This window comes from Triticum dicoccoides, chromosome 2B (genome assembly GCF_002162155.2).
Source record: "Triticum dicoccoides isolate Atlit2015 ecotype Zavitan chromosome 2B, WEW_v2.0, whole genome shotgun sequence".
Classification (NCBI taxonomy): Eukaryota; Viridiplantae; Streptophyta; class Magnoliopsida; order Poales; family Poaceae; genus Triticum; species Triticum dicoccoides.
In genome coordinates this window covers 648670541-648688202 of record NC_041383.1, presented here as the reverse complement: position 1 = coordinate 648688202, position 17662 = coordinate 648670541, and the positions used below count along the sequence as shown (strand labels likewise).

Genomic DNA, 17662 nt, shown 5'->3' with positions numbered 1-17662 from the left:
GAGTGGCGCGTCTCCGTTTCCCTCGCCTCTCCGAACGCCAGATCTGTTTGACTGTTTCGGATTTTATATATACTGCCTTTTCTTCGAGATAAGTAATATCATATACCGGGAGCCGCTATGTCTCGTTGTAGGCGAGACGGAGGCAAGCCTCGCGTCGGGGTAAGCTCCAGATGGGTCGGCCCAGCTGCGCGGGAGGCTACAGCCTCTTTTTCTCTTTTTTTTCTGTTTTCTGTTTTCGTTTTTGTTTATTTTTTACTTTTCTTTAAAATTTAAAATATTTTAAACTATATTACAAAACAAATCTATAAAAACGTTTGAAAAGTTTTGACCAAGCATTTACAAAAGTTAAATGTGTATAGAGAAAATATTTATCACATATATGAAAAGGTATTAAAATTGATCACATATTGAAAATATGTTAATCAAGCACTTGAAAAACATTTGAACAAGTATTCGAAAATTTTAGTCAAGCATTTGGAAAATCTTAAATGTGTATAACCAAAAAGTTGACCAAGCATCAAAAAGATGATGAATGTTTTTCATCATGTATATAAAAAATCTTAATCAAGCATTTCAAGAAAATGTTGATCAAGTATCTGAAAAATGTTAATCAAGCATTTGGAAATGTAAAATATTTATAGTAAAAATGTTGACCATGTATAAAAAAATGATGAAATTTCTTTAGCATGTATATTAAAATGTTAAGCAGGCATACGGAAGAAATGTTGAACAAGTATTGGAAAATTTTTAATCAAGCATTTGGAAAATGTTAAAAATGTGTATAGAAAAATGGTTTACCATGTATTAAAAAATGATGCATTTCATATCATGTATATAAAAATATTGAACAAGCATTGGAAATTTTTTAATCATGCATTTGGAGATGTTTAAAATGCGTATAGAAAATTTGTTGAGCATGTATTAAATAATGATGCATTTTTTATCATGTACATAAAAATATTGAACAAGTGTTGCAAAAATGTTTAATCAAGGACTTGGAAAATGTTAAAAATGTGTATAGAAAAAATGTTGACCATGTATTAAATAATGATGCATTTTTATCATGTATATAGAAATGTTGAACTAGTGTTGGAAAAATATTAATCAAGCATTTGGAAAAATTCAAAAATGTGTATAGAAAAAATGTTGACCATGTATTAAAAAATGATGCATTTTTTATCATGTATATAAACTTTTGAAAAAGTATTGGAAAAATATTAATCAAGCATTCGGAGAAATGCTAAAAATGTGTATAAAAAATATTGACCATGTATTAAAAAATGATGCATTTTTTATCATGTATATAAAAATGTTAATCAAGCATTTAAAAAATGTTGAACAAGTATTTGAAAAAATGTTAAATGTGTATAGAAAAATGTTTATGATGTATTAAAAATGGCAAAAAATGATCATGTATATGAAAATATTAATAAAGCATTTGAGAAAAATATTGAACAAGTATTTAAAAATGGTAATCAAGCATTTCAAAAATGTTAAATGTGTATTCAACAGATGTTACCATGTATTAAAAACTGTTAAACTTGTATTTGAAAAACCTTAATCAAGAATTTCAAAAAAAATGTGTATGATTTTTTTTTCTTACCATGTATTTAAAAATTTAAAAATTTATATTTGAAGAAAAACGATAAAAAGAAGAAAGAAAGAAACAAAACGGAAGCGAACCAACCTGTGATTGAATGGTTAGAGGGACAGTGGTATGCCCAGCCCACCAGGGTTTAAGTCCTGGTGCTCGCATTATTCCTGGACTTATTTCGGGATTTTCGGCAATGCACTTTTAATGGGAGGAGACGTTCCCTTCGAAACAAAAAAGATATGAAGTTGCCGAGGGGCAATGAGCCAGTGGCTCTGGTGTCTTGGCTTGAAGTTGGGCTCGAGGATGACAGCATGCGGCGGCACCCTTCTTCTCCAACCTTGTCAAATGAAGAAGTGGCGTCAAAATCTGGTGAACATGGGGAAGACCCCGTCCGATGCGCCACAAAGTCTCGGTGTTGTCGCCTACGGCATATCTATATCTATATCTATACCTACTAATAAAGCAAGGTGCGTTTCTCCAAAATTTTCATCCATTCACCATCGAAAAGATTTTTTTTCTATCTGAGATGGTACTAAATTTCTGGGCGTCTATCCGCTAGAAAAGAAAAAAGATTTGTCTAGAATTCCTTAATTGGGCCACATGCGCTCTGGCCCAACGAAGCCAGCCCACTTAATATTCCCCACGCAGTAGGGAAGACCTTATTTTTCGCATGGTGTGATAAATAGAAGAACCTTCCCACAGGGCGCCTAAGAATGGGCCGGCCCGTTTCTCTTTTTTGGTTGTTCTATTTCTAATTTTTTTCTGTTCCTTTCTCTTTCTCTTTTATATTTCCTGTTCCTTTATTTCTTCTATATTTTTTATTTTTTTGTGAAGCAAAAATTTATAAAAATATTTATATTTTTCAAATATTATAAAAATGGTCAGAATTTCAAAATATTGTTCCTGTTTTTACAAAGTTTGAAACTTATAAAAATTCTCATTTCAAAATTTCTCAACATTCAAAAAATGTGTTCTCTTTTTAAGTAAATGTTCGCATTTTTAAAAAATGTTTGTATTTTCCGAAAATACTTTGAGATTGTTTTTTTTACAAAAGTTAACATATTATATAATGTTCCATATTTTAAAATATTCTTGTTTTAGTGAAATGTTAAAAATTCAAAATACTTTTTGCGTATAAGAAAACATTTTCTGATTTTTTTAATGTTTCCCTTTAAAAACATTAAAATACAAAAATATTTGTAAATATTATTTGTGAATTTTAGAAACTATTCATGTTTCTAATTTTGTTCGTGTTATTAAAAAAATATTGGATTTTTTTATAAAAAATAATTATCTTTTCCGTTGCTTCTTGCAAAAAAATCTCTCCTGTTGCAACACACGGGCATATGTGCTAGTCTAGTATAATAAGAGAGCTTACAAACAAAAATTTACACAGACATGGAAAAGGATCAATGTCAAGAGCATCTAAGCCAAGGTTATTATCCACCACGCTGGCAGACTCCAAGGCCCTCCTAACTATGGCCTACTTAATTGACACACAATTCTCCGGACTGGGCTATAGTTATTATCGAAAACATGCCTATTCTCTTGGCCACACTTGCTCCTTCCCCTATACCTGGTCGCCTCTGTTGGGGAACGTAGTAATTTCAAAAAAATTCCTACGCACACGCAAGATCATGGTGATGGCATAGCAACGAGAGGGGAGAGTGTTGTCCACGTACCCTCGTAGACCGTAAGCGGAAGCGTTATGACAACGCGGTTGATGTAGTCGTACGTCTTCACGATCCGACCGATCCAAGTACCGAATGTACGGCACCTCCGAGTTCAGCACACGTTCAGCTCGATGACGATCCCAGGGCTCCGATCCAGCAAAGCTTCGGGGATGAGTTCCGTCAGCACGACGGCGTGGTGACGATGATGATGTTCTACCGGCGCAGGGCTTTGCCTAAACTCCGCGACGATGTGACCGAGGTGGAATATGGTGGAGGGGGGCACCACACACGGCTAAGGAACGATCCGTAGATCAACTTGTGTGTCTATGGGGTGCCCCCGCCCCCGTATATAAAGGAGCCAGGGGAGAGGAGGCGGCCGGCCAAGGAGGGCGCGCCAAGGGGGGAGTCCTACTCCCACCGGGAGTAGGACTCCCTTCTTTCCTAGTTGGAATAGGAGAAGGGGGGAAAGAGGAGGAAGAGGGGAAGGAAAGGGGGGCGCCGCCCCCCTTCCCTTGTCCTATTCGGACTAGGAAGGGGAGGGGCGCGCGGCCCCCTCCTGCCTCCTTCCCTCTTCTCCCTCGAGGCCCATGTAGGCCCAATAACCCCCCGGGGGGTTCCGGTAACCTCCCGGTGCTCCGGTAAAATGCTGATTTCACCTGGAACGATTCCGATGTCCAAATATAGGCTTCCAATATATCGATCTTTATGTCTCGACCATTTCGATACTCCTCGTTACGTCCGTGATCATACCCGGGACTCCGAACAAACTTCGGTACATCAAAACTTATAAACTCATAATAAAGCTGTCATCGTAACGTTAAGCGTGCGGACCCTACGGGTTTGAGAACTATGTAGACATGACCTAGAACTATTCTCGGTCAATAACCAATAGCGGAACCTGGATGCCCATATTGGTTCCTACATATTCTACGAAGATCTTTATCGGTCAAACCACATAACAACATACTTTGTTCCCTTTGTCATCGGTATGTTACTTGCCCGAGATTCGATCGTCGGTATCTAATACCTAGTTCAATCTCGTTACCTGTAAGTCTCTTTACTCGTTACGTAATGCATCATTCCGTAACTAACTCATTAGCTACATTGCTTGCAAGGCTTATAGTGATGTGCATTACCGAGAGGGCCCAGAGATACCTCTCCGACAATCGGAGTGACAAAACCTAATCTCGAAATACACCAACCCAATATGTACCTTTGGAGACACCTGTACTACTCCTTTATAATCATCCAGTTATGTTGTGACGTTTGGTAGCACCCAAAGTGTTCCTCCGGTAAACGGGAGTTGCATAATCTCATAGTTACAGGAACATGTATAAGTCATGAAGAAAGCAATAGCAATATACTAAACGATCAAGTGCTAAGCTAACGGAATGGGTCATGTCAATCACACCATTCTCCTAATGATGTGATCATGTTAATCAAATGACAACTCTTTTGTCCATGGCTAGGAAACTTAACCATCTTTGATTCACGAGCTAGTCAAGTAGAGGCATACTAGTGACACTATGTTTGTCTATGTATTCACACATGTATTATGTTTCTGGTTAATACAATTCTAGCATGAATAATACACATTTATCATGAAATAAGGAAATAAATAATAACTTTATTATTGCCTCTAGGGCATATTTCCTTCAGTCTCCCACTTGCACTAGAGTCAATAATCTAGTTCACATCATCATGTGATTCAACACCAATATTCACATCTGTATGTGATTAACACCTATAGTTCACATCGTCATGTGACCAACACCCAAAGGGTTTACTAGAGTCAATAATCTAGTTCACATCGCTATGTGATTAACACCCAAAGAGTACTAAGGTATGATCATGTTTTGCTTGTGAGAGAGGTTTAGTCAACGGGTCTGTCACATTCAGAGCCGTATGTATGTTGCAAATATTCTATGTCTACAATGCTCTGCATGGAGCTATTCTAGCTAATTGCTCCCACTTTCAATATGTATCCAGATTGAGATTTAGAGTCATCTGGATTGGTGTAAAAGCTTGCATCGTTGTAACTTTTACGACGAACACTTTTATCACCTCCATAATCGAGAAACATATCCTTATTCTACTAAGGATAATTTTGACCAATGTCCAGTGATCTACTCCTAGATCACTATTGTACTCCCTTGCCAAAACAGTGCAGAGTATATAATAGGTCTGGTCCATAGCATGGCATACTTTTATAGAACCTATGACTGATGCATAGGGAATGACTTTCATTCTCTTTCTATTTTCTGCCGTGGTCGGGTCTTGAGTCTTACTCAATTTCACACCTTTGCAACACAGGCAAGAACTCTTTCTTTGACTGTTCCATTTTGAACTATTTCAAAATCTTGACAAGCTATGTACTTATTGAAAAACTTATCAAGCGTCTTGATCTATCTCAATAGATCTTGATGCTCAATATGTAAGCAGCTTCACCGAGGTCTTTCATTGAAAAACTTTTTATTCAAGTATCCTTTTATGCTATCCAGAAATTCTATATCATTTCCAATCAACAATATGTCTTGCACATATAATATCAGAAATGCTACAGAGCTCCCACTCACTTTCTTGTAAATACAGGTCTTTCAAAAAGTCCGTATAAAACCATATACTTTGATCAACTCATCAAAACGTATATTCCAACTCCGAGATACTTGCACCAGTCCATTGATGGATTGCTGGAGCTTGCACACTTTGTTAGCATCTTTAGGATTGACAAAAACTTTCTGATTGCATCATATACAACTCTTCTTTAATAAAGCCATTAAGGAATGTAGTTTTGACATCCATTTGCCAGATTTCATAAAATGTGGCAATTGCTAACATGATTCAGACAGACTTAAGCTTCGATACGAGTGAGAAAATCTCATCGTATTCAATACCTTGAACTTGTTGAAAACCTTTCGCAACAAGTCGAGCTTAGTAGATAGTAACACTACTATCAGTGTCCGTCTTCCTCTTGAAGATCCATTTATTTAACATGGCTTGCTGATCATCGAGCAAGTCAATCAAAGTCCATACTTTGTTCTCATACATGGATCATATCTCAGATTTTATGGCCTCAAGCCAATTCGTGGAATCTGGGCTCATCATCGCTTCCTCATAGTTCGTAGGTTCATCATGGTCTAGTAACATGACTTCCAGAACATGATTACCGTACCACTCTGGTGCGGATCTTATTCTGGAAGACCTACGAGGTTCGGTAGTAACTTGATCTGAAGCTTCATGATCATCATCATTAACTTCCTCACTAATCGGTGTAGGCATCACTAGAACTGATTTCTGTGATGAATTACTTTCCAATTTGGGAGAAGGTACAATTACCTTATCAAGTTCTAGTTTCCTCCCACTCACTTCTTTCGAGAGAAACTCCTTCTCTAGAAAGGATCCATCTTAGCAACGAATCTTGCTTTCGGATCTGTGATAGAAGGTGTACCCAATAGTTACCTTTGGGTATTCTATGAAGACGCACTTCTCCGATTTGGGTTTGAGCTTATCAGGTGAAAACTTTTTCACATAAGCATCGCAGCCCCAAACTTTATGAAACGACAACTTTGGTTTCTTGCCAAACCATAGTTCATAAGGCGTCGTCTCAACGGATTTCGATGGTGCCCTATTTAAAGTGAATGCAACTGTCTCTAATGCATAACCCCAAAACGATAGTAGTAAATCGGTAAGATACATCATAGATCGCACCATATCTAATAAAATGCGGTTACGACGTTCAGACACACCGTTACGCTGTGGTGTTCCAGGTGGCATGAGTTTGTGAAACTATTCCACATTGTTTTAATTGAAGACCAAACTCGTAACACAAATATTCTCCTCTACGATCAGATCGTAGAAACTGTATTTTCTTGTTACGATGATTCTCCACTTCACTCTAAAATTCTTTGAACTTTTCAAATGTTTCAGACTTGTGTTTCATTAAGTAGATATACCCATATCTGCTCAAATCATCTGTGAAGGTCAGAAAATAACGATACTTGCCACGAGCATCAACACTCATTGGACCGTATACATCGGTATGTATTATTTCCATCAAGTCAGTAGCTCGTTCCATTGTTCCGGAGAACGGAGTTTTAGTCATCTTGCCCAAAAGGCACGGTTCGCAAGCATCAAATGATTCATAACCAAGAGATTCCAAAAATCCATCTTTATGGAGTTTCTTCATGCGCTTTACACCGATATGACCCAAACGGCAGTGCCACAAATAAGTTGCACTATCATTATCAACTTTGCATCTTTTGGCATCAATATTATGAATATGTGTATTACTACGATCGAGATCCAACAAACTATTTTCATTGGGTGTATGACCATCGAAGGTTTTATTCATGTAAACAAAACAACAATTATTCTTTGTCTTTAAATGAATAACCGTGTCGCAATAAACATGATCAAATCATATTCATGCTTAACGCAAAACGCCAAATAACATTTATTTAGGTTTAACACTAATCCCGAAAGTATAGGGAGTGTGCGATCATGATCATATCAATCTTGGAACCACTTTCAACACTCATCGTCACTTCCCCTTCAACTAGTCTCTGTTTATTCTGTAACTCCTGTTTCGAGTTACTAATATTTAGCAATCGAACAAGTATCAAATACTCAGGGGCTACTATAAACACTAGTTAAAATACACATCAATAACATGTATATCAAATATACCCTTGTTCACTTTGCCATCCTTCTTATCCACCAAACATTCAGGGCATTTCCGCTTCTAGTGATCATTTCCTTTGCAGTATAATCACTCAGTTTCAGGTTTTGGTCCAGCTTTGGGCTTCTTCATGGGACTAACAACTTGCTTGTCATTCTACTTGAAGTTCCCTTTCTTTCCCTTTGCCCTTTTCTTGAAACTAGTGATCTTGTCAACCATCAACACTTGACGCTCTTTCTTGATTTCTACCTTCGTCGATTTCAACATCACGAAGAGCTCGGGAATCGTTTTCGTCATCCCTTGCATACTGTAGTTCATCACAAAGTTCTACTAACTTGGTGATGGTGACTAGAGAACTCTATCAATCACTATCTTATCTAGAAGATTAACTCCCACTTGATTCAAGCGATTGTAGTACTCAGACAATCTGAGCACATGCTCACTAGTTGAGCGATTCTTCTCCATATTTTAGCTATAGAACTTGTTGGAGACTTCATATCTCTCAACTCGGGTATTTGCTGGAAATATTAACTTCAATTCCTGGAACATCTCATATGGTCCATGACGTTCAAAACGTCTTTGAAGTCCCGATTCTAAGCTGTTAAGCATGATGCACTAAACTATCAAGTAGTCATCATATTGAGCTAGCCAAACATTCATAACGTCTGCATCTGCTCCTGCAATAGGTCTGTCACCTAGTGGTGCATTAAGGACATAATTCTTCTGTGCAGCAATAAGGATAAATCTCAGATCACGGATCCAATCCGCCTCATTGCTAATAACATTTTTCAACACAATTTTCTCTAGGAACATATCAAAATAAACATATGAAAGCAACAACGCAAACTATTGATCTACAACATAATTTGCAAAATACTACCAGGACTAAGTTCATGATAAATTTAAGTTTAATTAATCATATTACTTAAGAACTCCCACTTAGACAGACATCTCTCTAGTCATCTAAGTGATCACGTGACCCAAATCAACTAAACCATGTCCGATCATCACGTGAGATGGAGTAGTTTTCAATGGTGAACATCACTATGTTGATCATATCTACTATATGATTCACGCTCGACCTTTCGGTCTCCGTGTTCCGAGGCCATATCTGTATATGCTAGGCTCGTCAAGTTTAACCTGAGTATTTCGCGTGTGCAACTGTTTTGCACCCGTTGTATTTGAACGTAGAGCCTATCACACCCGATCATCACGTGGTGTCTCAGCACGAAGAACTTCCGCAATGGTGCATACTCAGGGAGAACACTTCTTGATAATTAGTGAGAGATCATCTTAAAATGCTACCGTCAATCAAAGCAAGATAAGATGCATAAAGGATAAACATCACATGCAATCAATATAAGTGATATGATATGGCCATCATCATCTTGTGCTTGTGATCTCCATCTTCGAAGCACCATCGTGATCACCATTGTCACCGGCGCGACACCTTGATCTCCATCGTAGCATCGTTGTCGTTACGCCATCTATTGCTTCTACGACTATCGCTACCGCTTAGTGATAAAGTAAAGCAATTACAGGGCTTTTGCATTTCATACAATAAAGCGACAACCATATGGATCCTGCCAGTTGCCGATAACTTCGGTTACAAAATATGATCATCTCATACAATAAAATATAGCATCACGTCTTGACCATATCACATCACAACATGCCCTGGAAAAACAAGTTAGACATCCTCTACTTTGTTGTTGCAAATTTTACGTGGCTGCTACGGGCTTAGCAAGAACCGTTCTTACCTACGCATCAAAACCACAACGATAGTTCGTCAAGTTAGTGCTGTTTTAACCTTCGCAAGGACCGGCCGTAGCCACACTTGATTCAGCTAAAGTGAGAGAGACAGACACCCGCCAGCCACCTTTAAGCACAAGTGCTCGTAACGGTGAAACCAGTCTCGCGTAAGCGTACGCGTAATGTCGGTCCGGGCTGCTTCATCTCACAATACCGCCGAACCAAAGTATGACATGCTGGTAAGCAGTATGACTTGTATCGCCCACAACTCACTTGTGTTCTACTCGTGCATATAACATCAACGCATAAAACCTAGGCTCGGATGCCACTGCTGGGGAACGTAGTAATTTCAAAAAATTTCCTGCGCACAGGCAAGATCATGGTGATGGCACAGCAACGAGAGGGGAGCACGTACCCTCGTAGACCGTAAGCGGAAGCGTTATGACAACGCGGTTTATGTAGTCGTACGTCTTCACGATCTGACCGATCCAAGTACCGAACGTACGGCACCTCCGAGTTCAGCACACGTTTAACTCGATGACGATCCCAGGGCTCCGATCCAGCAAACCTTCGGGGATGAGTTCCGTTAGCACCATGGCGTGGTGACGATGATGATGTTCTACCGGCACAGGGCTTCGCCTAAACTCCGCGACGATGTGACCGAGGTGGAATATGGTGGAGGGGGGCACCGCACACGACTAAGAAACGATCCGTAGATCAACTTGTGTGTCTATGGGGTGCCCCCCGCCCCCGTATATAAAGGAGCCAGGGGGGAGGAGGCGGCCGGCCAAGGAGGGCGCGCCAAGGGGGGAGTCCTACTCCCACCGGGAGTAGGACTCCCTTCTTTCCTAGTTGGAATAGGAGAAGGGGGGAAAGAGGAGGAAGAGGGGAAGGAAAGGGGGGGCGCCGCCCCCCTTCCCTTGTCCTATTCGGACTAGGAAGGGGAGGGGCACGCGGCCCCCTCCTGCCTCCTTCCCTCTTCTCCCTCGAGGCCCATGTAGGCCCAATAACCCCCCGGGGGGGTTCCGATAACCTCCCGGTGCTCCAGTAAAATGCCGATTTCACCCGGAACGATTCCGATGTCCAAATATAGGCTTCCAATATATCGATCTTTATGTCTCGACCATTTCTAAACTCCTCGTTACGTCCATGATCATATCCGGGACTCCGAACAAACTTCGGTACATCAAAACTTATAAACTCATAATAAAACTGTCATCATAACGTTAAGCGTGCGGACCCTACGGGTTCGAGAACTATGTAGACATGACCTAGAACTATTCTGGGTCAATAACCAATAGCGGAACCTGGATGCCCATATTGGTTCCTACATATTCTACGAAGATCTTTATCGGTCAAACCGCATAACAACATACTTTGTTCCCTTTGTCATCGGTATGTTACTTGCCCGAGATTCGATCGTCGGTATCTAATACCTAGTTCAATCTCGTTACCGGCAAGTCTCTTCACTCGTTACGTAATGCATCATTCCGTAACTAACTTATTAGCTACATTGCTTGCAAGGCTTATAGTGATGTGCATTACCGAGAGGGCCCAGAGATACCTCTCCGACAATCGGAGTGACAAAACATAATCTCAAAATACGCCAACCCAATATGTACCTTTGGAGACACTTGTAGTACTCTTTTATAATCACCCAGTTACGTTGTGACGTTTGGTAGCACCCAAAGTGTTCCTCCGATAAACGGGAGTTGCATAATCTCATAGTTACAGGAACATGTATAAGTCATGAAGAAAGCAATAGCAATATACTAAACGATCAAGTGCTAAGCTAACGGAATGGGTTATGTCAATCACACCATTCTCCTAATGATGTGATCCCGTTAATCAAATGACAACTCTTTTGTCCATGGCTAGGAAACTTAACCATCTTTGATTCACGAGCTAGTCAAGTAGAGGCATACTAGTGACACTATATTTGTCTATGTATTCACACATGTATTATGTTTCCGGTTAATACAATTCTAGCATGAATAATAAACATTTATCATGAAATAAGGAAATAAATAATAACTTTATTATTACCTCTAGGGCATATTTCCTTCAGCCTCATCAAACATCTGCATGACCTTGGAGGCGTGAAAATTTATGATTTGACATTTACTGGTTGGACAACAGTGACACTTCCATCGTTACATTGCTAAGGCTAGTCATAGTGGGAGTAACTTAGCTAGTAACATAGTGCATTTTATGACAAATTTGCTTATGTGTCATGTAGTTAATGTGGAGATAGGTGTTTGGATCCTTCCGATCTACTTATTTTTCTTCGGCGGCGGTTGCTGTTCTGGGGTGCTGGTCCTATGGGGCCTTAGCACGACGACTTCCCGACTGTCTACTACAACAAGTTGTGCCCGGCTCCGGCGATGGAGGGGCGATGACAGCGGCGCGCCTTCGGCTTGCTTCGGTGCTTGTAGTCGTCGCTAGGTGGTCTACAAATCTGGATGTAATTTTTATTTCTGGTATTCGTTGTACTGCCATGATTGAAGATGAATAGATTGGAAGTTTTCCCACAAAAAAAGAGAGTAACCTAATATGTTACTATAACATAATGCTTCCTGAGAAAAGATGATTGACAAGCTAATAAATGAAGCCATCTATAACACTATTACTATGTTACTTTGCACTAGGAAGGTAGTAACTTAAACTAATGTAATATACATGACACTAGTATAAGTTACTCCCCCCTATGACCAGCCTAAAGGCGTTGGTGTGGAGTGATTTGTTGAACCCAACATCATGGCTGGAAATATTTGCTTCTAGCTGCCACGTGCTAGAGTTGGTGACATCGGCATGTGCGTGTTCTCATTTCTTGAAGACATTGCTATGGAAGAAAGATAACTTAGCTGTATAAATTTAGATTGTGCTTTGTCTTGGTTGCCGTACGTTGTTGTTTTCTCGATTATACTGTTATTATTGATGTTTTTGCCTCGTTGCCTTGCGCCAATTTTAATCTTTTATTTTTTTTGCGGGGAGCGCCAATTTTAATCAAATCATGAATATGTAGAGGCCAGGAGATGCAATCTTTCTCTTTAAAGGAGAAGACAAAAAACGTGCCGGCGTGACTATGTATTGTATCTCAATCATCAAATACATCCTTTTATAAGTTTTATTCATGCGTAAAAACCACACACACATAAGCAAGCAGCAACATCATCAAACAAAACCACTCTTTGACACTTACAAAATACACAGCCTCTTAACTTCAAGTCCACGGTCCACGTCCTTTCTCACTGCTCTCGCGTCACCAGCTGCATACCTGAAGGCTGGAGCAGCCTAGCCTTATTGGATTGGGAAGAAAGCACACAAAGATAGTATGTAGTTGATTCAGTTGTAGGCGTCCGGGTTGGCGATGAGGTACGCCTCGGCGGCCTTGAAGATGGCGGTGACGGACTCCTTGGCCTTGGCGACCTCGTACTCGCCCTCCTCCACGCCCGGCAGCAGCTTGTACGTGGACTCCACCTTGACGACGCTGCCGCCGCCGGCCGCCGGCTCCACCTTGATGCACGACGTGGACGTCTCGATCACCGTGCCGACGTGCCCGCCCTCGAGGAGGGTCGACCGGCACTCGCACCCGTCCGCGTCCAGGAAGTCGAGCCTCTCCTTCACGACGCTGAAGGGCATGGCTGCATGCAAGGCCAACCTGCGTGTCACGTGCCTGCTGAGGCAGAAGTTGAGCTGACTGTATGTGGTATTGGTATGTACCTGAGGTGAAGTTGAACTGCCTGACGCTGCCGACGCCGCCCTCGCCCTCGACGGGGTGGGCGCTGGCGACGACCTGCGGGGCGAGCTTGGGCGCCAGCGTGTGCCAGTCCATGACGCCGGCGCGGAACAGGCGTGGCGCCGCCACGGACGCCTCGATCTCGTGCGCCCAGCTCTTGGTGGAGGCCATCGCGCGCTGTTCGTGCCTGCGTGTGTGATGATCACCTTGTGCTTGTGTCTGGCAGGAGAATGGTTGTAGCCGCTATAAATAAACTCGGCGACTCCAAAGCCGGGGTTGGTGGTGCAGCTAAGCTTGGCCGGGCCGGTCCGGTGAGGGAGGCGAAATGCCGGGCCGGGCGTCCAGTTTTTCTGCATTGGATGGAACATTAAGCTTTTAGTATTATGAGAGACCACGAATCCGTCAACACTTGCTTTAGTTAAAGGAAGCTTGCTTTGACGGGCTCCGAGATAAAATTACCTTGGGTTGGTCTGATCAGAACTGAACTGATTAGAAGCACACTTGCATAGTCGCATATGCATGCCTAGTCAGCAGTGCGAGGTCACATCTACTTCATTCAGTTTCTTTGGACAATGACTTGGGGTGCCAGGGAAGGAAAAAGTCAGGTGAAGAGATAATTCTGTTGTCGAAACAATTCATAGCCACCTTGACGTACGGCGTTGCTTTCTTTTACCAACTCTATTATCTGCAATAAGGCTTGAAAATACAGTAAGACATACTAGCAAGAATACTGCAGGTGACGCTTTTATTCAGCATCAACACTATTTTCAGGCAACTTCTTCGTGGTACACCATTTCATCAATTTCTTCTTTCGTGTTCCTCCTCATCAGATGTGGCGAATCCTGCTTCTTCTCTCAAGGTACATCGTTTGCATCCTTGTTGACGGCCTGACGTAAGTGAAATACATGATCAATTAGCATAACATTAACTGAAGCATATCCCAAGAACAATAGAGCTATGGAGAATAGCAGGTGCAAACTGCCTTTTGGGGGTCAACCGTGGGAGTGTTGTCCAACATTCCCAGCCTTTAGGGCTGAATTTTTCTTTCCTTTTACTCTTTGATCTTCGTATCCCCAGCATGTTTCTGTTTCTGTTACCGTTGCTTTCTGCTAATCCAATCCAAAGCCAGGAATGCTGGATCTTTCAGAAAAAAAAACATTAATTAACTGAAAAATTAGGACTGTTGACAACTTACATACATTTAGCCTTATAGACTGTTGACAACAATCTCTGCCAGTATCAACTGAAGACAACCAGAAAGAAAGCTTCAGTTGCTGGGTATCTTTCTTTCTGCAACATCTGCAAACTATACAGTGATCAGTTCTACTAATTGTTCTCTTTCGCCTATTTTTAAGTGCACTTGCATGTTGCAGCCTCAACTTGCAAGCATCGCCGATCCAAGTTTGGTTGTGCTGACCAGATTGGGCCTGTGATGTGCTTGTGTTAAGATTACTGGCATGCCTACTCAGGTCATATTTTGGCCAACTCACGGCCAAACAACCCGGCAGACAAAGATCGTTGCATAGTCGGCATGTCAAATTCAACCACATTACTCAAATCAATCATGAGATATACAAATAAATATAATTCATGGTTCAGATGAAAGTACAGTGAGACACTGATATTGCATTTCTAGCCTAGATAGATTCGGAAGTGAAAACACATGGCAGTTGTAATTACATGTAAACAATCTTCTACATCAGAATTTCAGACGAAAAACAACATTACAGAAAGTTTTAGTTATATACTGAGCCAAATAGAACAGTCAGAATGAATGCAGATGGAATTAACACATGCGCCCCAAAAAGAAACATCAGCTGTTATTCCAGTGCATTATCCTGCGTTTATTCCAGCACCTCCGATTTATTGGCACTCATACTTTAAATCCAACATGCTGCGTGCACAAGTTTTTAAGAAATTGTCGACTCAATCTGCCCTCATCTTGCCTCAATTATCCAATCCACCTCGTACAGCACAGGCTTGTTATACGCGCAAGGACTGATCTTCCCCCAGCTGCAGTGGAATCCACTACACCAACTACTACTACAGCGATGCATTGGAAACCTGCAGATGCCCCTGCCATGCTTCTTTTCCTCACCTTTGAGATCGACCAACGCCTTTTCCTTACTCTTGAGATCAATGGTGAAGAAAGCACCGCCCTGCTCGACGAGCATGGCACCTCTCTTCTCTGCGAAGAAGACGAGGTTTATTTTATCACCGCTTCCTAGATTTATCAGGTCAGAGCGCAACCACCCTCCCGCACCAGCCTCGCCGCCATGATCATTGCCATCATGCCCTTGCTTGGCCCAAAGCTCTAGCACACCATCATCTCGAATGCTCACAAAAGAAAGCTTTCTTTCTCTAGTGACACATGGAAACGGCACTCGCCGCCGCTGCTCACCAGCGCGGACGTTGATGGGGATCTTGGTCGATGAGACATGTGCCGTGGCGACACTTACATTGAGTGTGTAGAAGCTTCTCTGGTCTGTGAACAGCCAGTGCACGGTGCCACAGGTGACGACGCCGGCATACGGTCCACACCTGACGAGGTGTGAAACCTGGTGGCACCTGATGGGAGTGCTCCAACTGTCTGTGGCAGAGGAGTACGTACAGGCATACATGACTCTGTTGGCGCCTGTGTAAGTCAAGACGACTTGAAACGACGGTTGTCGTCGTTGCTGATCCAAATCATCAATGGCACGGTGGTCCTCATCGGTGAGAAGAGCATAGCCAGTTAGGCGGTGCCCGTTCATGAATCCATGGCTTACCAAGAAGGGAGGCGGTGGGAGCAGATGCCTGCGCCGCTTGTCGATCAGAGGGCGGCACACGGCAAGAAGGAGCTTCGGACGGTGGCCTTGGTGGTCGACCGGGGTAGGCAGCATGATGTGCACGAGAAGAAGACCACGGCGCGATGCCAGTGGCCATGCAAAGTTGAAGAGCCCATCGTCGTTGGCGACGAAGGAGTCGAACGTCAGATGGGCGCCCCCAGCCTGAAGGCTCAAGAATTGGGGAGGACATTCGGGTATCCTTCTGAGGGGCTGAATCGCGCTAGGCACTACCACGTTCTGGTAGAAGATGCCGACGAGGACCGAGGGGTGGGGCGCCGTCTCCGGCCAGAGGCCGATGCGTCGGAGGAAGACCGAGTCTTTGATGAGGCAGAGCCACTGTTTGCACGTGGCTGCGCAGCGGAGGAGGTCCTGGACGCCCGGCAAGCGCTCGAAGATGAGGAGCAGGAGGTCGTCCAGGAGTTCGCCGGCTGCGTCCACGCGTGCGGCCTTGGCCATCCGAGGTCAGCGGCAGGCTGCGGGGTCTGGCGGCGCGACACGGCGATGGACGAGGTCGTCGGAGGGAGGTGGTCAACGGCGCGGCGGAAGGTGGGAGCGGCGGATCTGAGATGGGTGGCGGCGGACCTGGGTTGGTGAAGAGCGCGGCCGGAGTTGGTAGGAGCTGCTAGGGGATGGGGAGAGGGGGGAAGGGCGCGGAGGGAGCTCGGCACGGCGATCGGGGAGAGCGGCTCGGGGGTCGTTGGGTCGTGGTCGGCTACTCCCGGATCTGGATGGAGTAGGTGGCGAGGACAGGAGATTGGCATGAACTATGGAAGCATCACCACCCACATCTTTTTCACACAGATAAATATAAATGGAAATGTTTGCCACCGGCCATTCACAGGCGCCACGCTACACCCACCAACCCCAGAGCGCCACACTACACCGGCCAATGCCAGAGCGCCACGCTACACCAGCCAATGCCAGAGCGCCATGCGTCCCGCGAGCCGTGCACTGGCCCGACGCACGAGCAGCGGGAGCGCGTGGCGTACCTTCATCGACCGGGGTGAGTTGGAGAACACGATGAACGGGTGAAGCTTAGTAGCTTACCATGCAAATAGGCAAGTTGGCTTGCTAGTGAGTTTCAACGCATTTGGGACTGGTATAGTGGTATGAGTTGCAACACCACTAAACATGAGTGGACTCGGGAGTGGGTGAATCAAAATCAGTTGGATTTGTTGTGTGTGAAAAAAAATTAGTTAGATTTGAAGTGCACTATATTACACCCCAATAACCTCCAATATAGAAGCTCTATCCTCTTTTTGGAGCTCCCAACTCTCAAAATTATGGAGATAGAGGGAGGTATGGAGAATCCGCAAGAGTAAATTTTCGTCCCTCTAGCCTCGATGTTAACTATTATTATGTAGGGATGGAACATATCACTCCACCATAGTTGCTCTT

General features: G+C 43.0%; 1 protein-coding gene across 4 annotated transcripts; it reads right to left on the bottom strand.

Annotated features, from left to right (window-relative positions):
• Window positions 1-12755: 12755 nt before the first annotated feature.
• LOC119365372 (pathogenesis-related protein 1-like) lies at window positions 12756-17028 on the bottom strand. 4 transcript variants are annotated; one of them, XM_037630985.1, is made up of 3 exons: window positions 13896-15377; window positions 13421-13786; window positions 12756-13341 (listed from the first exon to the last, which is right to left on the bottom strand). In XM_037630985.1, the coding sequence occupies exons 2-3, from the start codon at window positions 13605-13607 to the stop codon at window positions 13043-13045; spliced, it is 486 nt and encodes a 161-aa protein (XP_037486882.1). In that variant the 5' UTR covers window positions 13608-13786; window positions 13896-15377; the 3' UTR covers window positions 12756-13042. The 4 variants fall into 4 exon arrangements, 1 of the variants encoding a protein (XP_037486882.1); XR_005175506.1 differs by lacking the exon at window positions 12756-13341 and having other exon boundaries at window positions 13674-13786; window positions 13896-14542; window positions 14632-17028; XR_005175507.1 differs by lacking the exon at window positions 12756-13341 and having other exon boundaries at window positions 13674-13786; window positions 13896-14545; window positions 14636-17028.
• Between the last annotated feature and the right edge of the window lie 634 nt (window positions 17029-17662).

Coding starts and splice junctions, on each gene's coding strand:
- LOC119365372 (XM_037630985.1), bottom strand. CDS start 13,607: ATGGCCTCCACCAAGAGCTGGGCGCACGAGATCGAGGCGTCCGTGGCG. Junction 13,342..13,420: donor GCAGTTCAACTTCACCTCAG/GTACATACCAAT, acceptor CCTTGCATGCAG/CCATGCCCTTCAGCGTCGTG.